We start from the raw sequence: 22884 nt of genomic DNA, 5'->3' as shown, positions 1-22884 counted from the left end.
TGAGCGTCAAATAATGCGCTGCTTGACTCGGCGCGCTGGTGTCATTCAACACCGTCGTGCACACAGAAGATGTGCACAAAAACATTGTGGGCTCCGGTGAGGGGGCGTGTGGACGTGGTGTGCCTGCGACCGCGGCGGTTATATAGCTTTAAGTCTTGCAGTAAATCAGCTTCCATCATTTTCATGAACAGTATTAGTTTCTGACCTTTTGGGAACCTGGACTATTAGTGGTTTCAGATGGTAACATTAGCCCTAGGGATATAGTTTCATATTCATATTATTTCCTCCCTCCCCCGAGCCTCTGACTTGGGAGAGAGGAGACAAATTGCTCTGAGAAATGGATGAGAAATGGAAAACGATAAATTAATTGAGAGATGACTTGCTGTGTTGTGCACACATTTTTTTTCAAAGGGTAATGCCTTGAAAGTAGGTTTAAAGCTTTAATGTAATATTTGAATAGCCATTCATTTTAAAAGTTGATTTGCCTGAAGTCAGAATATGAACAGATAGATAGAACAGACAGCCAGCCTAAGAATAACTATGCAGAAAAGGTTTTTAGCAGATGTGCACTATAGATCAGAGTGTGGAGAGTGGTGTTCAGACCAATTTAAGTGTGTAGAGGGCCAATGTTTCAGGGGATATTGATGTGAACACATTTCCAAGTAAAAATACCATGTGCTTCTGAGTGCTTCTAAGTGTGGGCTTGGTGCATGTGAGCACAAGGTTTAGTGCACTTAAGTCACACAGGCTGTGACACATTGGATGGGCATGATTCTGAAGTGAAGAATGATTTGGTAATGTAAAACACATCATATAAAAGTCATTTACTCCTCCCATTCCCAGCAGTGTATGGCAGACATGTTCTTATATGTATTCATGTATATATATATATATATATATATATATATATATATATATATATATATATATATATATATATATATATATATATATATATATATATGCAATTCATACACTTTCACTTAATTCTTGGGTTTCCTGCTGTAAGATTTTTAAGACTTGCCATCAAATTATCTTTTTTAAGAGCTTTAAGGGCTTCTTGAGTATTCTGCTTTTGTATTTTTAAGGGGTAAGGTAGAATATATTTTTATTACGCCATTGCATTTCATCAAGATTCCACAGATATATTGGGATAAATTGTCCTACTTCATTTGATAGATGTAGACCAGACATTACTTAAAACCTTTGGTATAATGCAAGATTCATGAAATGTTGCTCCAGAGCGCTGCATGACCTTCAGCAGTTGATGCGCCCTAAAACCCCGAATCATCATCACCAAAATGTTGCTCCAGACACACATCCCACAATCCTTGTATGATGCCTGATAGCAACTGCCATTTTCAGCATGCTCGGACCTGACAATGGAGAACAATGGTGATACAGCTGACTCTGCTAATGCAATAGAGATAGCAACTGACTTGCCAGAAGATGAGAGGCATAGTGGCCAGCTGTCCAGGCATGTGAGTGATGAAATTGTGATATTCAGTGGTCATTGTGTGTATGTAATGTCTTCATGATACAGCATCACCACACAAAAAGTCATGGTCCTGTGCTATTTCTCCATAGTCATGATCAGGGTGAACAAAGTGAGCAGTTTCTAAATATCTGAATGGAATGTCACTCAGACACCAATGTTTTTCTTTAGGAGTTGCTGTTGGCTGCCACCTATATTGAGGATGCCCGAGCTGGCTGGAAGATGTGTCTATATTTTGACCCTACTCCAAGAAATCTCAGGTGGGTCATTTTCACCATGTTTGGGGATGCTTTTACAGCTGGTGGTAATGTTGCTGCCTCTGGGAGAAAAAGTGGCCATGCCACTCTGTGTTTCATTGTTGTAGTTGAATTAATAATTGGATTAAGGCATTACAATTGTCATTCACTGTTCCTATGGCATCAGATAACTAGATATGTTGATTGTTGTATGCTGTTGTACCCATATGCTGTTGTATGCTGTTGTACCCATACCATGACCTACAAAAACGCATTATGCGAATGTTCGTGGAGGTCGCAATTGATCAGTGTGAAAAGTGTGACCAGAGGTGTTTCAAAGACATACATGTCTGTGGCATGCAGTTCCAGTACAGACCATGCCAGGCTTCTGTAGGATGGTGGCGGTTCTGTGCTTGGGCCGTGTTGCGGTCATGTCGGGCCATTTGGGAGCGCGCTGGAGAGTGTCGTGGTGCGATGCGGGCATGTCAGCATCATGGAGTTTAGTTTGTTGCCTGGGTAATTCAACGTTGTCGTGCTGTGGCGGTGTTCGCGTCGCATTGGCGCCGCCTTGCGTTGATGCCATGTTTTACTCATGTCGTGTCAGCGTTATATTATGCCCATGTTGGGCCCGCGTTTTTCGATGTTGAAGCCGCACCATGCCGGTGCCCTGCTAATGCCGCGTGAGACGTTTTTTGAGACCGTGTTGTGTGCAGAACGTGCTGCGGCCGCACCGTGGCCGTACGTGGATCATCCTGGGACTGTCGAGAACGCACTGTGGTCGCATCGTGTCTGCACGTGGATCATTTTTGGGCTGTCTTTCAAGTTTGTGCCCTGGCCGTCCGGGGACATTCAGGGCCGAGCGGGTTCAGATCGGTCGGGATCACCTGATCGGTTGGTGGGACTGCGGTGCATTCAGGACGTGTTGGGCACTGCTGGGAGTTGGTAGAAGGCTGGGACCGTGCCGATGCCGCGCCAGTGTTGCGCTGAGGACGGTTCGGCCCGCATTGATACCATGCTGACCTCTGCTGGTTTGGTGCTGCAGTCGGGGTCGCGTGGGGTGTTGTGGGGACGGCCACGTGACCGCCCTGTGTCGGGGATGTGTGTGGGTTGTGTGGTGGTGCACGGCGCCGTGCTGGAGCCCGTGCTGGGATCCGTATTGGAGCTCGTGTTGGAACCCGTGTTGGGCCGTGCCGGCCGAGCCTGCGTTGGAGTCACCTTGTTGCCATGTTCAGGTCTGGACATGGCGGTGGGTTTGACAATAAATTCCGTTATTCGCGAAGAAAGGTACACCTTTAGTGGCCAACATCTCTCCCATGGCAAAACATTGATCAGGTTGTCGAGGCATAGTGTTTGTGTGTTGCCACTATCGCATCAGTGCAAGATGGGACGTTGACTCAAATCGATTCCAGGTATTGATACATTAATTCATTATGTGAGTATAGCTTATGCTTCTTTACCGGCAGCTACTACCTGGCTTACCGGTCGGTCTGGTTCAAGTGGCTGCTGTACATGGTGCTGTGCGTCCACATGGCGCTGGCGCTGTTTGAGGAGCCCACTTTGCGCAGTCTCAAGCTGAACTACCTGGTGAGGAGCTGGTGCCTTTGGTTCAGGTGTTGTGACCTTTGGTCCAGCTTCTATAACCTTTGGCCCAGGTATTGTGGCTTTTGGTCCGGGTGCTATGACCTTTGGTCCAGGTGTTGTGACCTTCGGTCCAGGTGTTGTGAGCTTTTCCCTGCCTGCTTGACAGTCGATCGTAAAACACGTTCACCGGAAAGAAAGAGTGCGCTCACAGGGGCACCCGCGCCACACGCTCAGCCGACACCGGCACTCCGTGTGTGATGACCGTGCGGTGCACCGTGTATGTGTGTGATGACCTACCGTGCTCCACGTGTGATGACCGCGCGGTACTCCGTGTGTGTGATAACTGTGCGGTGCTCCGCGTGTGATGAGCGCGTGGTGCTCCGTGTGTGTGATTACCTACCGTGCTCCGTGTGCGATGACCGTATGGTGCCCCGTGTGTGATGACCGAGCGGCGCTCCGTGTCAGACTGCCGCCGCGTTCTCGTGTCTTTCTCCGCTGGGCGCTTTGAAAGGCGGCGCCCTCCGTGCGCCGACGCCGCCGGTGACGGGCGCGGGGCTCTAGGCACACCGCTCGCACTCCTCTGACGCGCCCCGATCTCCGCCACCGGCAGATACCCGCCTGCATCGAGCTCTGCTGCGTGGGCTTCTACGTATACCGCTGCATCCACCTGCTCAGTTTTACCTCGCATGCCTGGTTCTGGAAGGACGTGAAGAACGTAGTCGTCGTGGCGGTGATTGTGGTCAGTGTGGCGTCGGGCTGCCGTGGCCGATGGCATGATTACGCGCGGTAATTGGTCGACGTGGTTCAGCCGGCAGAGCCATCTCGTTAACGCTATAGATAGATTGCCCAGGATGACTTTTTCCAGCTATGCTCACCGTGGTCTTGTCGTTGCTAAGCTACGCTTAACGTGCTTCGCGTGTCGGATTCGTTTGGTTCAATACTGCGCTGAGTGTCGTGTTGAGAAATATGGCCAGGATTGGCCCAGAGTCCGACGTAAGGAGGCCTCCGTCGCAGTCTACAGGCTTGTGAAATGCTCATGTCTGCTGTATAAGCGACGCGCTATCGTATCGTATAAGCGACGTCTGCTGTATAAGCGACGGTCATCTCTGTGTGGCTCTCGATTCTGTGTTTTTCCTTGCTGTTTAACGCTCCGTCGCATCGCCCAACAGCTTCTCGGAACTGGCAAGTAGGTAAGGGGTCACGTATTGGGGGCAGACCCTTACAGCCGCTTAAAGTAAGAGCCGAGATTCGCCAATGTTTTTGATATTGCGCTACCGCTAAAGTGCTATGAAATCTGCACAGTCTTGCTGCTTGTATAGATGCCGCCATTTTCTGCCCCGTCATATGACTTTTCCACCTGCCTGGCGCCACCAGACCAGTGATATCTTGCGCTGTAGTGTTCCGGCATGGGTGGAACAGCGATGTACAGTGCCTTCGCTCCAGTGTCAGTGTCAGCTAGTCACGCGGGCTTATGCGTGTGACGGCGCCGCCCTGCTGTTGCAGCTGATCATCATCGACATCGTGGTGTACGTGGCGCTGACCGAGACCGGCTCTCACTGCGTGAGGTGCGGTACATCTGTCCTTAGGGTTGACTGCTCTGCGGAGAGTCGGGTGTTGTGACACTGCAAGCACATTCACACACCGGCTCTGACGAGGTGTTTGTCCGCGGGGGAGGGTCAGTGCCGGGACACTGCGGGCCTTCACGAGCGAGTCCTTCCACGTGCATCAGAGCGTGGGTAGCTGCCCAAATGTTGACCCCAATCAAGCCTTGTCTTGCACGTGTGTTGGCAGACCAGCCCGGCAGCGGTCCGCTGGCGCCGTCACGTGATGGGGTGGACGTGCTCGTTCCCGTGGCCCCGTTCCACTCTGCCCGACCCCCGGTCCGACTCTGGTGCTTCCGCGGTGTTCCGAAGCCGGCTGTCCACGAGGCGCCCACGCGTCTCCGCGCCGGTCGGCCGCAGCTCTGTCCTCGCCCCTCCCTCGAGCCTGTGTGACGCCCGGCCGGCTGTCCTCGCGCCAGGTGGTCGCGGCCGCTGCGTCCGCTGCTGATGATCAACATGCCGGAGAGCCGCCAGGTGCGGCGAGCGTGGCGCAGCGTCAGCCGCACCCTGCCCGACGTGGTCGGCACCATGGTGCTCTTCGTGCTCAACCTGCTGCTCTTCGCGCTCATGGCCTACAAACTGTTTGGACATCGGTAAGGAGACGCCGGCGACGTTTGGCGGTTGTTCGCCAACCGCGCTCAGCGCCGGTGTAAACTGCAGTGAGGTTTTGGAAATCCGTTGGGGTGCCTGACAGCGCAGGCAGAATAAAATGTGTTGTGCGTCGATTTCGTGCATGTCATGCTGGAATCTTAGTGTATGGTTTTAGCCGGGTCATTTTAATGGGAAGGTTTTGTGACAGTGAAGGAATTTCGGGCTTGCAGCGGCACTGTTGTGAATAAAATGACTACGCGAAGCATTATCGTCATCACAGAGTAGATGAGCGCGCGATGCTGCATTTTCGAACAACGGCGCTGGTTTGGCCCTGCTTCGGCTCTGTCAGCGGCTGGAGCTGTGTTGCGTTTCAGGAACCTGTCGTACGCCAACGGCTCGCCGTACTTCGCCACCTACGAAGAGAGCGTGTTCGACCTGTACGTCCTGGTGACCACGGCCAACAGTCCGGACGTCATGTGAGTGAGCCAGCAGACGGACCTGACGTAGGCGAGAGCGCCTGCCGCACAGCCTCCACCGACTCACGTCTGCACTCGGTGACAGCAGGCGCAGAGGCACGCGCTTGCGCCATAAAGGAAACGATGACAATTTAAGATCGTCCTATCTGATCGCTTGAGATCGATCGCCATCAGCTTTTTGTCCAACACACAGCCCCGGTAATTGGCGAGGAGCGCCGGCGTGTGCGGACGTTTTTGAGATGTCGTCTGACCCGAGGGCGTTGGGATGCGCCGGATGCGTGTGCCGGGGGTGATGTATTCCCACGCATGTTGCAGGATGCCAGCTCTCAACGCGTTCCCGCCCATGTTCCTCTTCTTCGTCGTTTTCCTCCTGATCAGCCTGTACCTGTTCATGAACGTCATTCTAGCAGTCATCTACAACAGCTACAGGAAGCATTTGAAGGTATTTTACACCTGGCGTGAAGACTTCCTAACGTCGCACGGATGCTTGTGGACCCTGATAGCCTTTGGCTGCGTTGTTAAAGGACTGTTGTGCGTGTCCGTTACCTGCGTCCGTTATGGTTCAAAAATGGTATGGTACATTCGTTTGGTCCGCATGATTTGCGTCATTTATGATCGTATTTTTCTAGTTGTTTGCCTTTTTGTTGTCCGTCACTGTCCATGGCTTACGTGCTGATACGTTCTGTCGGTCGCTTGCCTGTGAGGGTCTTGTTTGGCGTCCAAAACGGCTTACATCTGACTTGGTGCATTCTGCTGTACATACTTGGCATGGGCAGATTTAGTGATCGCCACCCAGCTCCGAATCCATCGCTTTCGTCGTCGCAGTCAACCACCAATTTGTCGTAATCAGTGCTGGCCAGCACTCAGCCGTCAGGTCACTATCCTCAGTCGGTGCCCAGTCCGTCCCCAGTCCGCCTCCAGCTCCTCCCCAGTCATCTGCAGTCCGTCTCCAGCCCCTCCCCCTTTTGTCCTCGTCCTTAGTCCCCCTAGTCATCTCCAGTCTGTTCTCTGTTCCGTCCTCAGTCCCTCTCAGTCCGTCCATAGTCTCCCTCCACTATGCCCCACTCATCTCCAGACTGTTCTGTGTCCTCAGTCCGTCCCCGCACGACCCCGGATCCCGTCCGTCTCCAGTCCGTCTCCAGTCCGTTTAGTGCCTCGCCTGGCGCTGCCCAGCCGTGGGCCGCCGCTCCCGTGTGACGCTGCGCCCGCCGGCGCCCGGCAGCGGGACGTGCAGACGGCGGTGGCGGCGCGGCGCCAGCTCATGGCGCGCGCCTTCGCGCTGCTGGGCGGCGGCGGCGCCGTCTCCCGACACGTCTACGGCCAGGTGATGGCCGTGCTGCGGCCGCACCACGGCCCGCAGCTGGTGGACATCCTGTGGCGCGTGCTCGACCAGACGGGCTCCGGTCGGCTCGGTACGGCCCCCGCCGCTGTCTCCGCCTCCGCTGCCGCCGCTGAGGCACCCGGCCCGGCCCGGCCTGGACGGCGGCGGCCGCTCTGGCGCTCGGTGCTGGTGCTGGGCGGGTTTGGTGTACTCGCCGTGGTGCCTGGACCGGCGACTGGTGGATCGGCGAGACTGGGGAATAATGGGTGGAGGACTTGACGCTAGAAATCTGTGGAATGCTGGAAGAAAAGCTAGTGAATTAATGCGAATGAATGCTAGACATGTTAGAAGATTTAAATTCTGAAATTGTTGTATTCTTCATGTCGAGCCGGTTCTTCATTGGTATGTTTGCAAACACAGCATACGCGCTGCGTTTGCTATGTTTGCAAACATAAACACAACATGTTTGCATAACGTGTCATGTTAACGTAACGCAACTATATGACGCGTGTCGCCACGCTATCTCCTCGTCTGGCACCACCCCGCGTCACGCCTCGGCACACCCGTCACCATCGCGCCCGGAGGAACCCCGCGGCGAGTCGCTGGTGGGGAGGACGGCACCCTCCCTTGCGCCGTGCCGCCGCCTGACCGGAGCTGGCCGGCAGGCGAGCGGCAGCTGTACCAGCTGGCCGACCTGCTGAACGTCCAGGTGACCGAGGTGAAGGACCGGGTGGTGCTGCTGGCCCGGCTCTGCCCGCGCCTCTACAACAGCCGCGCCTCGGTGCTGCTGCGGTACTGCGTCCGCCAGAGGTGCGTGCGAGAGACGCCCGTCGCGCTTCGCTGGTCCGGCGACGGCGCCCGGCAGACCCGAGTTCGAATCCGACGCGCTGCTGGAGTATTTCACCGGCGCTATCGCGGCCACCACTGTGAGAGGCCGCGGCGCATGTGACGTGCGGTCACGTGGGCCGGTCAGTAGCTCACGGCTGTCGTGCGAGGGCTCAGGTGGCGGGCACTGGAGCTTATCCCTGCACCCGGACGAGCTTATCTATCATCCGCCCGCACGACCGAGTCCTCGACAAAGGTCAGGGAGCGAGAGGCGTGGGTCCGGTCCCCAGAGAGCAGAGAAGTGGCAGAGTCACAGGTCCAGCATGGACAGCAGCCGGCTGACAACAGCTGCCAGCCGGTATTTACCGGTTATGACCGGCTGGCAGAAACGACTAGCGGAAAGAGCTGACGGAACTCAGGTATTGCAGAACATGCAAATCACTGGGCCAGAGTGGGATGTCATAGCCAAGTGATATAAAAAATGATGTGACAAAAGCAAAATAGGAAAATGAGCCGCGTATTAAACGTGCACTATTATTAAATAAGAAGGCGAGCTGGTTGACAAAAAACTTGCCAGATATCAGGAATCGCCAACAAGAAACATGAAATCGTCTGTCATATGCATCCATCAAGCGATAACAAACCCTCATTTGTCCTTGCGGTGTAATAGAACTTGTAAGTAGGGACGGAACTGCAATACCTGGCCAATTAGCAGCGAGCTGGGACAGCTGTTAATGGCTGATGATAAATTAAGCCTCTCACAGTGGTCTGGTTGGTCAACCGATAGCATCTGGTAACTTATCTGTGAGCTATTAAATCCCGCAGAGGTGGGCTGCTTTTACAAAACAATGCAGTTCCAAGTTTGGACTTTTAACTACTGTTCGAGAGCTGCGGTAATGTGACACATTGATTGGCGAACAATGCATGCGATATTGGCCGCCATGTGGCGGCTTGGCAGCAGAACTGCAGCCTACAGTGAATGCTTTATCAATTAGGCAAATAATTGTTGTTTAGATATGCAGGAACAAATGGAGCATCTCATGCGGGGGGGGGGGTCAAAACTAAATCTATATGCCAGCCCACTGTAAAGCTATAAAAGCTGCTCTACAGTTGCCTCGTGACCCGGTCCTCGCCCATCTCCCTTCATCCACCATTGGAGACTGGGGAAAAGCATATATAGCATGGCTGTCATACAAATGTATGTCTGATATACTTTGTGGATCTTTTTCAGACTGCATATGGTCGCAAAGGTGCAAGGGAGGCAGTGCAGCACAATTTTGTGCAAACTTTTTGTGGCATATATGTATGAAGTTTACAGCATCGGCTGGTGTCCTGAATTGAAGCAGATTTGATTCGCTCATTTGGTTCCGGCATTCTTCTTGAAGTACTTGCTGCTATATATGGGGATTAATTGGTGGATATGCATCCAATCAGCTGAGTGGTAATACATCCCAGCTGGCTATAGACGATGCAGTCACATTTGATACAAGCCACGCTCAGTACTGACGATGTAAGTTCAAATGCCAATTAGTGTACAAATTACGGCAGGGACTCTACATATTTTAGTCACGCTGCTATATAGACATGTTTCTCTTGTTTTCTTATTAAAAATATATCTAACAAAGTAGAACGAACTTACAACCGGCCCTTCGTAGGGTACCGTCTTCTGCGATTCATGCATGCAGGACCAGACGTGGAAGGCCGGTGTGCGCCTGTGCCGACATCCCTACCGAGCCGCGCCGTTCATCCGCCTGTCGTTTCGGTGCCGATGTGCGGTCATGTGACCATGCCTGCTCGGCGTAGCTCCGACCGTCGCGCGGTGACGTCAGACTCGGGCTGCGCCCTGGCCTGGCCGTCCTCCGGCGGTCGGTCGTAAGCCCGGCCGCCGCGCTCTGACATGTCCGCCCTCACCGTCAGGCCCTTCCGCATCGTGTTCGACGTGCTGATCGTGGTGAACGCAGTGCTGATCGCTGTCGACGAGGACGCGGCCGAGTGGGCCTTCCTCAGCTCTTCATGCTGGAGATCCTGCTGAAGATGTACACGTTCGGCTTTAGGGAGTTCTTCGACCGCCTCTGGAACCTGTGAGGGCTCTTGCCTGTCTTGCTGGGCGGGCAGGCGAGGGTAGGAAGGACGGGTTTACGTCAGCTGGCTGGGGGATTTTCACTGACCGGGCGGATCATTCCCACTGACACGGCTGCCAGGACGACGTCCGCGTCCGCCCAGAGCGTTTCGCTGCACACACGCCGACACCGTCGGTGTCGCACTTGACTCAGCCCTGACCCCGAATCCTTCTCGGCTTGCAGTTTCGACTTCGCCGTGATTGGAGGAGCCTTCATCATCTCCATCGCCCGGTTGGCCATCGGAGTGGAAGGTACGACTCCCGTCATCTGGCGTGGCTGGGGTGGAAGGCTGTCGACACAGGCGGAGGCAGGACGCTGCCGCCCGCCGCGGATTGCTGCCCACCCACGCTGCGTTAGAGGCCGCCGCTGCGGAACACGGCAGCGGTTTAATTCGGCCCGAAATGACATCAGCGTGGAGTGAGGGCTTCATGCCATAGTGGAAGAGCGCCGGCTGATTCGCTGTCTCTTTGGAACAGATGACGCATTTAAGCCGTTTTTATGTCAGGCTGCTTGTGTGTTGTTTGTCAGGTCATCAGGTGTTTGTTGTTCAGGTAGGTTTGCCGCATAAACCTCTGCTGTAGGTGTCAGGTCGCGCCCAGTGTGTGCGCTGCCTGCCTGTCGCAGACACTCGTGTCTCAGCCTCGTGTCTCAGAGCCGCCTGTCTTGGAGCCGTCTGTCTCAGAGCCGCCTGTCTCAGAGCCGCCTGCCTCGGAGCCGCTCGTCTCAGAGCCGCCTGTCTCAGAGCCGCTCGTCTCAGAGCCGTTTGTCTCAGAGTCACTCGTCTCAGATCCGTCTGTCTCAGAGCCTCTCGTCTCAGAGCTGCTCGTCTCAGAGCCGCCTGTCTCAGAGTCACCGTCTCAGAGCCGCTCGTCTCAGAGCCGCCTGTCCCAGAGTCACTCGTCTCAGCCGTCCGTCTGGCCAGCAGCTGAGCGGAACCGTCTGGTGTTGGACGTGCTGCTACTGTTCCGGGTGCTGCGCGTGGTGAAGCTGATGGACAGCGTGGCCATCTTCCGCGTGGTGCTGCGGACCATCGCCAGCTTTAGTCGCTCGATCGTCACCTACTGCGGCGTGCTGTTCGTGAGTGTCGCGGCCCCTGACTGGGCGGCTGACCTGAGCCCGGCTCGACCACTGACCTGAGCCCAGGCTCGGCCGCTGACCTGAGCCCAGGCTCGGCCGCTGACCTGAGCCCCGACTCGGCCACTGACCTGCGCCCCGACTCGGCCGCTGACCTGGGCCCGGCTCGACCACTGACATGAGCCCCGACTCGACCTTTGACCTGAGCCCCGACTCGACCACTGACCTGAACCCTGACTCGACCTTTGACATGAACCACGGTATGACGGATGACCCCTACGCAGAATTTGTAGTCTCTCACTCGACGGTCGTGAACTAAATAAAGCCTTCTCGAGAACAGAGTTTGGACGTAGTACATGAACTGCATTTTCCTGCGCAATTGGCGCCTTAATGCCCACCCACTTCATCTCGCTGAGATATGGTAGTGGTGGTGCTGAACATATTTGCTCAAGCAAATATCGCTATGGGCTCGTGTTTAAGCCCTTTCTCGTGGTGTTCTGGCATATTTGTCATTAAGTTAACTTGTTAGCTTGTATTCACATACTCCTGTTGTGGCGTTATTCCTCATCTATTCGATTAGCAGTCTTATTTTCATAATGTGTGGTACACATGTCCGGCTTCTTATATTATGTAGCACAAACGTGACGAAAACATGCTCAGGCTGCTCAACTTCGATGTGGAGCCAATTGACGACAACCGTGTCTGGAAGTCGTGCCCACGATAGGCAAATGTGAATGGCTTGACGATTATATTCTTCCTGACCTTGAATACTGCATGGCCAAGAGGGTGGCAGGATGTTATTGACGTTTCTATTACAACAAGCATGTCTGAATGACCTTGTAATAGTCTGCACGAAAAGATATGCACATCTTCGCGGGCACATCCTAGCTCGGAAACCAGAGGATTTACGTCTTAAGAATGTCAGGGCTGTGAACTGCACTGGATGATATGCAATGTGGTTGCTTTAGCTCAAACCCCCATACAAATGTGGAACACTCCCTTTAAGTACGTCACAGTGGCTGAGCGAGTGTGTTCTCAGTCAGTGAGTCTTTCTCAATTTTCCGTTTTCCGGGGCTCGTTTTGGCCGAATTCGTGGGAGTGGCGTGCGTGGCATCCGCCCGCTCCCTCTCCCTTCCGCCGAGCGCTGACGCCGCTGCGCCTTCCGCAGTGCCTGTTCTACTTCTTCGCGCTGCTGGGTATGGAGCTGTTCGCGGGCCGCGTGCAGACAGCGCCGTTCGGGCCCGGCCTACCGACTGGCTGCGGGGACCGGCGGCTCCAACACACCGACTTCGGCCGGCTCCAGTACTGCGCCAACAACTTCAACTCGCTGCCGTCGGCACTGGCCGTGCTTTTCGAGCTGATGGTGGTCAACCAGTGGCACGTGATCGCCAACGGCTTCTCGGCCGTCAGCTCGCGCTGGGCGCGCCTCTACTTCGTAGCCTTCCACCTCTGCTGCGTCGTGCTGGTGCTCAAGTGAGTCCAGTATGGGGCGGTGTCGTTTCTCAGGTGTGTTATCGTGTGTTGGGTTGTGCTAACGCTGTATGCAATGCCAGAGCTGTGAGACAACAGGCGCTGGGCGTTGTGTTGGTGCTCACATAAGCTCCGCTCGTGTTATATCGCTCCGTTGTGTTGGTGCTCCGCTGTGGGTTTTGTTGGTGCTCACATCTTGCGAGTGCTGCTGTCGCTCCGGTAAGTCAGCTACTATTCTCGGTCAGCCGGTGCGCTGCGACACTAGTTCGACGCGACACTAGATGGCCGCGGTGTGCGCCGCTCTCTGTGCCGCTGGCCTTCTCGTCTTGGTGGGTTCCGCAGCTCAGAGGTGCGGCATGCCACGTATGGCCGTGAGGGCCGGGCTCCGGTACCCACGGTGCGGCGGAAGACACCGCAACACATATGGTAGGCTGTGCTGCGGTGTCTTCCGCTTCAGCTGGTCGGAGAGAGGCCGTGACGCTTACCATCACGATGCGATTACAGCGTCGCCAAATGATCCAAACCGTCACCATGTTCCGATGCCGGTTGGCCTGGCCTCGCGTCCCTCACGTGAGCAGCGGCTGCTCCTGACGGTGGGTGACGGCCCGTTGCAGCATATTCACGGCGTTCATTCTGGAGGCGTTCCTGCTGGAGTTCACCACCGAGCGGACCACCACCGAGAGCAAGGTGGAGCAGCAGATCAGCGAGCTGGGCCTCGGCCTCGGCAGGTGGGTGGTGTCGGCCGCGCCGCCGGACGGACTCGTCTCCCTCGCGACCGGACTCGAGCGGTGTCCGCGTGGGCGCCCAAGCGCCCGCTTATTTGGGGTGGAATGTCGGCGTGTGGTGGTTTGCTGCTGCTTCCCAGGAGTTGATACGATTGCTGGTGTTCGTTTAGCCGGGGACATCCCGCCGCCGTTTGCGTCAGGGATCTGCGAGACACAGTGCCGTACTGAGAAGGGAGGACGTTGAACTGTCGTACAGCGCGGCGGGCGGCGTCCGGCGGTGGTCGTGGCTGCCGGCCGCTCGTGGGAGCGCCTGCGCCGCCGCGACGGGTCCGCGCGGCCGGCTCGTGCTGTAACGCGGCGTGTGTGGCGCGCCGTCAGCCGTCTGCAAGAGCCGCCACGAAGCTCGCCGGCCGAGCAGGACGCCGCCGAGGCCGGCAGCCCGTACCGCACGCTGGTGGACAGCGACGAGCTGGACGCCGACCACGACCGGCGGCCGAGCGGGCCGGCCGGCGCGCACGACCTGTCGGCCACGACCGGCGTCCGCTTCCACATCGGCACCGGTGAGCGTCCGGGTCCACCCCGCGTCAATGCTGTGGGGGCTGTGACCCGTTCCACATCGGCACCGGCGAGCGTCCGGGTCCGCTCCGCGTCAGCGCTGTGGGGGCTGTGACCCGCTCCACAGCAGGCTCGGTGAGCGTCCGGGTCCACTCCGCGTCAGTGCTGTAGGGGCTGTGACCCGCTCCACAGCAGGCTCGGTGAGCGTGCGGGTACACTCCGCGTCAGTGCTGTGGGGGCTGTGACCCGCTCCACAGCAGCATCGGTGAGCGTCCCGGTCCACTCCGCGTCAGTGCTGTAGGGGCTGTGACCCGCTCCACAGCAGCATCGGTGAGCGTCCCGGTCCACTCCGCGTCAGTGCTGTGGGGGCTGTGGCCTGCTCCACAGCAGGCTCGATGAGCGTCCGGGTCCACCCCGCGTCAGTGCTGTGGGGGCTGCGACCCGCTCCACAGCAGCCTCGGCGAGTGCTGTGGTCCGCTCCGCGGGGATGCCGTCAGCTCTGTGGTCTGTTCGACAACAAATACCGTTAACGTTATGATCCGTTCTCCACGAGATACTAGGGGCTCTTGTCCGCTTGAACACGGATGTTGTGAACGGTCTAACCTGCTCCACGACAGACCCGTGAGTATTCTGGTCTTTTCCGCACCGGTGCCACGAGTGCTGTGGTCTGCTCCACAGCAGGTACTGTGAGCAGTATGGTCTGCTTCACACCAGGACCCAGTTCCTTATTGACTTACGACCCGAGCTCCGTCCACTGAGGTGGCGTCGGAGATGCACGCCAATGGGGAACGCCTTAAATTCCAAATACGGGGACAAGTACGATCAGCTGATCCAACCGCATGGAAACATAAAGCGCACAGGAATGGCGCACTTGAATATTAATCGAAGAACAGCTATTGACAAGTGATCGGTAGCTAAATACTTCACTATCGACCAGTTTCCACATGAGGTCGAGGCCTGCCTGTTTGTCGGACGTACAAGGCCGTCAACAGAGCATCGACCGTTATGCGTTGCTATGTCAGCACCGACGACTTTCTTGCCAACAAATACACCCCGGCTTTCGGCTGATCCGGAGATGGGCTTGGGTCGTGACGTCATATGCAGGGAATGGGCTTCCCTTTGCCTCTGACGAGCGGGGCTCAGGTGCCGTAACCGTAAGTATTGTGGTGTGGGCCTCGGCAGGCGCGATGAGTACTGCAGCCTGCTTCGCATCAGATACGGTGAGTGCTTTGGTCCGTCCCACATCTGATGTAGTGAGTGATGCTGGTCACGTGCGCTAGATCAATTACTGTTCACTGCATCCGACGATCCCCCCCCCCCCCTCCCCTACCGGGATAGAGTTGCATGCGTGCAAACGCCCCGCCGTGGCAGGAGATAGTAGGCAGAGCTGAACAGAAACCGAGTTACGACGTCACATCTCATCATCTCATCATCAGTCAGTGTCACATCTCAGTTGCAACACGCACACTCAGTCGCAGCATGTGCTGACGTGGAATCATCAGTGGACTTCGTAACTGTCACGATGAGACGCGCGGTCCTGATGGGAGCCGCGCGCGCGTGAGCTGCGCTGGCCGCTCACTGTCCGCTCCGCCTCAGGTCCGCGGAGCGTCGAGGTGCTCCTGCAGCGCATGTTCGAGTCGGACGAGACGCGCTCCTGGCCCGAGCCCGCCCCGGTCGCCCAGTGAAGTCTGCCGGGGGCGCCGGCTGAGCGCGGCACCGCACGTCACGGCCGCCCGGTCGAAGTGTGAGCGCGTCTCTGCCACTCGAGGCATGGGTTGCCGCGTGGTTTGCGCTTCGGCCGGATGTGCGTAACAGTCACCAAAGCGCTATTCTTCGGTGGTCGAGGTGAAACGTGCGACCTCGATGTAATTCTTGATTTCCGCCCGGAAGGCGGCTTTTTTGGCATCTGGTTTGTATACAACGATGGGTCTGAACTTTATATGTGCGAGTTTAGTGTAAGTGCGTTTGTTTAATGACGATCGCTGTATACCGCGTGCACGAGCGCGGCAAATAAGCTTTACTCTGGGAATGTTTAATGATGGTGCGTTTTTGTTTGGTCTCAAGGTCTGGACAACAAGGTCTCCGTAACCCTGACAATATGATTCCTTTCTATGACAAAACGCCATTGAAGCCCGCTCAGCGCTCAGATCTGACTGAAAGGCGTGCTGTGCTACGTATTTATGCCCCGATGTGAAGCTCTCGTATGCATCGCAACGGTATTCTGAGTGGCGGCCCGAAACCGCTCGGAAAAACCCACCTACGGGATAAACTGGCGATGGCTCTGTGTTACGTTGTCGGCGGGGTGCGGTATCTGCCGCATAGCGGAGCAGCTGGCCGGTAGTCCGGGGTCCCGGGGTCCGTGTCCAGCGAGGCAGCGACCCCGCCGGGCCCCTGCCCCCCCCCCCCCCCTCCCGCGGAGGCTGACGCGGGCATTCGCGCACTTGCTCATGTACTCTGGGACGCGGCCGCCGCCGCGTGCGTCACCGCCGTGCCGCATCAAGGAAAGATCGCGCGCGCGCGCTGCAGCGCCACGTATCGTGCTGTTTGTTAACAGGTGTGTTATCGGTGTACAGTGCTGGACAGACGTGCCATTTTGTTTACCTATGGCTCACTTGTGGATATAGTGTGGGTGATGTTTACTCCGTACCGCTTCAGAATTCGCAAAGTTCGGAATAACCGCGGCTGCGGCCAATGTACTCTGCGTTGCCCCCTCATATGGCACGCCATGACTGTTCTGATATAACTGCGTCACACTTCGCACCTTGCTGCTGGTGCACAGGCTGGCAGGGCCGCCGGCCACAACCGTTATACTCAACTTATTCCAGACGGTCGCTTTGTAGACGGCTGGGATGTCCCGTACTTAATATTAACGGCTGCGTGAAATGGCGATGTTAACGAACATGTTACGATAGCCCAGGGGGGCGATGTCGCGTTAATCGCAATTTTGTTAATAAAAATGAAGCATGAGCGGCGTGTGTTGCACTTTTTAATCATACGATATGTCACTTGCCATTTTAACTAATGTTACGTTTGTCTCGTGCTCCAGTGTGTCAAGATGACATTATTTCTTTTCAAGCCAGCGTGACGAAGTACCAAATTGATAAACAGGTGTATAGTCCACGCTTTCGCGAATTCTCGAGCGCTGTGCATTTGGGACGGGACAATCAACAACTCAGTAGGCAGTATACAGCTGTATTGAATTGTGCCGAACCAAGTTATCAGTGTGGATCCTCCGGAATGCTGTCAGACATTCCGCGCGTCACCCAGTAACCGAACAGCGCAGTTTTGGTTGTCCTTCGAGCTCCCCGGTAGATACAGTCGTTGCTACAACAACAAACCATCGTTGACGGTTCGGGTTGAAGTTTGAGGCCTTGAAACATAAAAAAAACACACAGGTAGTGACTAGCGCCGACGATTGGGTGCAGGTGACAGGAATATATAGCAAAATACATAAAATGCGTGCACAGCCCTGGAACTCCAGCTGCGTTCATTTCGTGCCAACAATGGACGCAGCACCCTCCAGGTGATCCGCATCCGTGGATAATGTATCGTCGTCCTCTGCTAGCTTCGCCTGCGTCCGTGCGGCCGACGCGCGCCTCAGTCTCCATCCAGGGTACCCACCTAACTTACGTCGTAGTGTGATGGCTGTCGATACCGTTCCGATGAACACGCTTGGACGTCGATAGACCTGGAAGCGGAGCAGGACGCGAAAAGTCTAGGAGCGGGGCGTTGCTGTCCAGGCCCGGGTGCGGAGCGGGGCTCCAGGTGGGCCCAGAGCCGACCGTGACTCGGGAACCCGGGATCCGAGCGAGTCTCGAGAGCCCGGGACTCGAGGTCACCTGGGAGCTCGGAAGCGAGTGAGGTTTGGAAGTCCGGGAGCCGAGCGTGACTCGGGAGCACGAGAGCCGAGCGTGACTCGGGAGCCCGAGAGCCGAGCGTGACTCGGGAGCATGTGAGCCTAGTGTGACTCGAGAGCCGGGATCCTAGCGTGACTCGGGAGCCTGGGAGCCTAGTGTGACTCGAGAGCCGGGAGCCTAGCGTGACTCGGGAGCCCGGAAACCTAGCGTGACCCGGGAGCCCGGGAGCCGAGCAAGGCTCTGCACTGGGAGCGGATCCGTCTCCCATCGAGCGTGGGATGAAGCGCACCGGCCGGTCGCCATGGAGACGGCCGGACGCGCCGCGTTACTGCCTCCGCAGCGCCCCGGCCTCATGTGCGTCTCGCGTCGGATTGATTTGCCTCCAGTCGTGCGAGCAGACGACGCGAGTGAAGCCGGGTCGCGTCGCAAAGCGGCCGCACGGTCGGGAAGCCCGCGGGGCCCGACCGCGCCGCTTCAGGGGCGCAACGGCGTGTCCGCGGATCGCAGCTGAGCTTTCTCGAACGTCCTCGCCCGCCCGTGGTTTAAACCGACGGGAACCTCAGCAGCCAGCCATTGGAGCCTCACCGAACACGCGCCGGACCGTCCGGTACGTGCCCGGACCGTTGCCGGACCCCACCGGACCGCCGGACCCGCACCGGACCCCGGCCAGACGCCGGGCGGACCGTGAGCGGACGTTCTCCGCGGCGTTCTCGGACTCGGCCACGAGCAGCCCTGGCCCTTGCCCGGAGCTGCACCGGCCCCGCACACAGTCCCCCGCGGAGCAGCCACCCGCCGGCGCCGTGCCGGCGCTGGAGTTTCGCCTGGTGCCGGCGCCGGTGTCGCCAGGCCTCCGCCTGCTCTCGCCGGCCGTCTCGCCGGACCTGCTGCAGCCGCCCTCCGGCGCGTCGTCACCCTGACCCTGCATGTCGCCGGAGCGGCCGCCGCCGTCCGCCGGCAGCCCTTCGGCGGCCACCTGCCTGCCGCGCCTGCGCCGCAACGAGGACAACTGGCGTTTCCTGCTGCTGGGGCCCGTGCTGTTGCTCTATCTGCTGGCGGGCGCGGCGCTCTTCCAGTGGGCCGAGGGCGAGGCGGAGGACGGCGCGCGGCGCACCTTCCGCCTCACCTTCGAGGCGCTGCGTCGCAACACGTCGGCGTCAACTGGCGCCGAAGCGCTGCGCCAGGTGGAGCAGCTGCTGGCGCTGCAGCGCGCCGCGGACCGGCGCGGCCTGCTGGCCGGCCGTCCGCACTGGGACTTCGCCGGCAGCTTCCACTTCTGCTGCACCGTCATCTCGACCATCGGTGAGGCGGGAGGAGCGGTCGGGGTTCCGTTGATCGGGGAGGGGGAGGAGCGTTCGAGCGCTAGGTACCACGAATTAGCGAGGAGCGTGCAACCTCAAAAAGAGTTATTTGGTTCGCGGAGAGCGTGTTAAGATAGCCCATGTCTGCACCCGACAGTTACCTCCTACGCCTGTTTCTGTTGGCCTATGAGTGCGCTTAGGCTACAATCTCTCTGAAAGCCTGGCGAATGGCTGGTATCGTACTTCACGGTAAAGCATGGTCACTGACCTCTCAGCCCGCCATCGCCAGGGCAATGGTCATGCTTTGCTATTGTGCAGAATGATATCACGTGTGGTAATCAAGTCGTTACAGCAGGATGTCTAGCATCGACGCCTGTGTGACTGGCGTTGCATGATGTTTCTATAATTGTTTTCATGCGCGTTGATTGACATGGTGTGCCTTATTCGATACCGGCTGCATCACTTTCCGATGTCCTGATCAATGTGGTCACCTGCGCTAATTGCAACTTGCAATTTAACTTTGTACTGGAGCAAGCAGTAATGGGCGCAGGAAGCAGGCATTACTCGGTAATCGCAAGAGGTAGGACCACACCCTGGATCCTCCAGTGGGGCGTCCATCACGCTCTCGTCCCCAGCAGACCACCTCAGCCGGTCGTCTACATGTCCGCAGGCTGGGGCTGGACGGCGCCGCACACGGTGGCAGGGCGCCTGCTGCTCATCTTCTATGGCATCTTCGGCTGTGCCGGCGGCATCCTCTTCTTCAACCTGTTCCTGGAGCGCTTCATCACGCTGCTGTCGTTCTTGATGCGCACCTACCACGCCTGGCGGGCCGACCAGCAGGTGCACACTATGCCGCGCCCGAACAGCGCCGGCTCCTGCGAGAGCCGTGTGCACCGCTGGCGGCCGGCCGTCCGCTGGGTGCTGCTTTTCCTCCTGCTCTGCACCTGCCTCGTGCTGCAGCTGGCTGCGCTGCTGTACGTCAACGTCGAGCGCTGGGACTACGTCAAGGCCGTCTACTACAGCTTCGTCTCGTTCGCCACCATCGGCTTCGGCGACGTGGTGACGGGCGTGCAGACGCCGCCGGCCTGGTACAGCGTCGTCAACTTCCTGCTCACCGTCGTCGGCGTCTGCTGCATGTACTCGCTCTTCAACATCGTCTCCATCGTCATCAAGCAGGTACTCAACTGGTCGATCCGCCGCGTGAATGGGCTGGGCGGCGGCGCGCCGTCCGGGGTCGCGAAGGCGTCGCCGGCGCCGGGGCTGAATGCCGCCACGGCTCGGCTCTCGCCTCAGCTGCTGCCCAAGGGCACGCCCTCGCACCACGGGCAGAACGCGCCGCTGGAGAGCCTGCGCGGCCGGCGGCGCAACAGCATGCTGGACGGCATCACGTACACGAGGGAGAACCTGCAGGCGAACCGAGTGAGTACGGCAGACCACAACCTCGAGCGGGGCGGGCTTGCGTTGGGAGAGGTATTGGGTCGTGCAAGACATGATGTGCGTGGATGAAATGCCATGTAATATGTATACGTGATTTGTGTGCGGAAACGGTCTCATGTACCAGATGATGTCTGGGCAAGCTGCTTTTTCCGTCGCCAGTTAACTAGATGCCGCGATATATAGAAGTTAGATATTGATAACTATTTTATGCATATATATATATATATATATATATATATATATATATATATATATATTTACATATACGACAATCCCACAACAATACAATAGTGTTATACAATGTATAAAATGCATGCATAATGTGCATATGTGTGTGTATATGCATATGACTTAACATGGACATTCTTAGCGAATTGACCAGCGGCCGACTAGGTTTGGGTTCCGTGGCTCAGAAAGGGAGTGAGCCAGCAATTCTGCCGGTGTGGGACTCACGTCGAAGTTCCTCGGGGTTCAAGGTTTGCAGGTCTTTCAGGTATTACCAACGCCATTTCATGGCGCGTCCAGTCTTAACCCAATCTAAAGCCTTCGCTGGCACAGGCCGCGGCACAAAGTAATCGACGAAATCCACATTGGCATGAACTAACGCACGCAAGTGATATGTTAAGATTTCACTGATTGCGAGCACCTTTGCTCTTTCTTGGGGTTTCTTATTCTCACCGCATCGTCGCGTACACCGGTTTCCTGAGGGTCCCACTAACGGTGTGAATTGGCGGATCGCATCATCCCCGGCAACCGCCGCTAGCGGGAGCGCCCATCCACCATCTGAACTTCCCTCTGGAGTCAGACCTCACGGTCTCACCTCGCCCTCTGGCCTCATTATCTAACCTCACGGTCTCCTGACCTTCACGGCCTTCACCTTCTGACCTCGTCGCCTGCAATCATCGTTTCATCTCGCCATCTGAGCTCACCGTCTCAGGTCCCCATCTGGCCACACTGTCTCACCCCACCATCTGACCTCACCACCTCACCTCACCGTCTGACGTCAAAGTCTCAACCCGCGGTCGCGGCCAAAACGGTCTGGCCCCAGTCTGACCTCCCCCACCCGGCCCGTCCGTCTGTGGCAGGTGTCGCTAGCGGTGATGCAGAACCGGCTGCACGACAGCGTGCACCAGTCGCGCTCGCACTCGGCGCTGGCCATCGGCCGTCACCATGACGACGAGCTCGGCCGCGTGAGCATCGGCTCACTCGGCTCCGTGGCCATCGTCAGCAAGAAGCTGGAGGCGGACGACTGAGCGAAGCCGGCGGGCGGCGCGCGGCTGGTGCGCCGACAACAAGGACTGGGCTGCAGGGCGGGAGTGACCTCTGAATACGGGGGTGTCTAGACGGGGGGGGGAGGGCGGGCTGACGTCACAGCTCATCAGGAGCTGATCAGGGTGAGAGGTGGATCACACCTCGCTAGGGAGCTGATTCGCAAATGGGGGAGGTTGTGCGTGAGTGAAAGGTTTGGATTTCAAATTTCACTGCTGCCGCAGTCTGTCTTGCGCTGAACGTTCTGTATTGCCCGACTAATCGCGGGGGCAAAATATTTTGGACTGGGATGGGCACACCGCTACTGAAGGACGAATGGCTGTAATCATGTTATTCTGTGACCAATGATGACGTATATTGTGGTCTCTCTGAGCGCGGGGGGGGGGGGGGGGGTCGCTGGACAGCCAACATCGAAGGACGGCCGTGGCTCGGGTCGTACAATAGATGTGATCCACTTCCTACGTTGTAGATGCGGGGTGGGCGGCCAGCGTGGAACGAGGTGACTCAGGCGATATAGCGTGGTGGCAATCTAGATTTTAATTATCAACGTGGATGTTGTCAGTCTTCGGTTTCCTTAACATTGTCGGATGTCGTTGCGTAGTCATGATAACGTTCCGTCGGTATGTATCGCCTTCTCCTTACCCAATGCCAGTCTTGGCATTGGGACTGTACGACGCACATAGTTACTGAAGTTACCTGGTATTGCCTGCCTCTCGCCCTGGCATGAAGGGCGGGTTACTGCGGAGAACCGAACCCTGTGCCTCTGGTTTCCCATGCACGCGGTTCAACCATTTCAATATTGACACCCAACGAACTTGAACAGCGGTGTGCGTAAGTGTAATTTAGATTGAATGGAACCATATCTTTATAGTGGAATGGACTGGTTTGCCGCGGTTTGTGACAATTATGACAGTGGAATACTATAACGCTGAACGGTGTGTCGCAACAGCTGA

The 22884-nt window shown here is 56.9% G+C and overlaps 3 protein-coding genes across 3 annotated transcripts; all 3 read left to right on the top strand.

The window, feature by feature from the left end:
* Positions 1 to 106: 106 nt before the first annotated feature.
* Positions 107 to 8522, top strand: LOC119099303 (two pore calcium channel protein 1). Its single transcript, XM_037222434.1, has 12 exons — positions 107 to 137; positions 1366 to 1481; positions 1667 to 1755; positions 3195 to 3315; positions 3923 to 4051; positions 4816 to 4877; positions 5333 to 5506; positions 5879 to 5980; positions 6296 to 6422; positions 7203 to 7397; positions 7987 to 8111; positions 8513 to 8522. The coding sequence occupies exons 2-12, from the start codon at positions 1383 to 1385 to the stop codon at positions 8520 to 8522; spliced, it is 1233 nt and encodes a 410-aa protein (XP_037078329.1). The 5' UTR covers positions 107 to 137; positions 1366 to 1382.
* LOC119102520 (two pore calcium channel protein 1) lies at positions 8005 to 17037 on the top strand. The gene is made up of 8 exons (XM_037225906.1): positions 8005 to 8111; positions 10044 to 10207; positions 10430 to 10497; positions 11172 to 11323; positions 12489 to 12793; positions 13405 to 13518; positions 13894 to 14075; positions 15667 to 17037. The coding sequence occupies exons 2-8, from the start codon at positions 10140 to 10142 to the stop codon at positions 15753 to 15755; spliced, it is 978 nt and encodes a 325-aa protein (XP_037081801.1). The 5' UTR covers positions 8005 to 8111; positions 10044 to 10139; the 3' UTR covers positions 15756 to 17037.
* A 1864-nt stretch (positions 17038 to 18901) lies between these two features.
* Positions 18902 to 21970, top strand: LOC119099293 (potassium channel subfamily K member 12; the record flags this gene model as incomplete). Its single annotated transcript, XM_037222422.1, has 4 exons — positions 18902 to 19108; positions 19154 to 19226; positions 19896 to 20644; positions 21748 to 21970. Coding segments are annotated over 4 exons (1197 nt in total), but the record flags the coding sequence as incomplete, so codon positions are not given.
* Between the last annotated feature and the right edge of the window lie 914 nt (positions 21971 to 22884).

The sequence above is a fragment of the Pollicipes pollicipes genome, unplaced genomic scaffold, assembly GCF_011947565.3.
Source record: "Pollicipes pollicipes isolate AB1234 unplaced genomic scaffold, Ppol_2.1 Scaffold_2555;HRSCAF=2994_pilon_pilon_pilon, whole genome shotgun sequence".
In the NCBI taxonomy this organism is placed as follows: Eukaryota; Metazoa; Arthropoda; class Thecostraca; order Pollicipedomorpha; family Pollicipedidae; genus Pollicipes; species Pollicipes pollicipes.
This window is presented reverse-complemented; position numbering and strand designations above follow the sequence as displayed.

Excerpts from the sequence above, each read along its gene's own strand:
- LOC119099303 (XM_037222434.1), top strand. The coding sequence starts at position 1,383 with ATGGAGAACAATGGTGATACAGCTGACTCTGCTAATGCAATAGAGATA. Across the intron at positions 1,482-1,666 it reads GTGGCCAGCTGTCCAGGCAT|GAGTTGCTGTTGGCTGCCAC; the intron begins GTGAGTGATGAA and ends GTTTTTCTTTAG. Across the intron at positions 5,507-5,878 it reads TACAAACTGTTTGGACATCG|GAACCTGTCGTACGCCAACG; the intron begins GTAAGGAGACGC and ends GTTGCGTTTCAG.
- LOC119102520 (XM_037225906.1), top strand. The coding sequence starts at position 10,140 with ATGCTGGAGATCCTGCTGAAGATGTACACGTTCGGCTTTAGGGAGTTC. Across the intron at positions 10,498-11,171 it reads GTTGGCCATCGGAGTGGAAG|CTGAGCGGAACCGTCTGGTG; the intron begins GTACGACTCCCG and ends TCTGGCCAGCAG. Across the intron at positions 14,076-15,666 it reads CCGCTTCCACATCGGCACCG|GTCCGCGGAGCGTCGAGGTG; the intron begins GTGAGCGTCCGG and ends GCTCCGCCTCAG.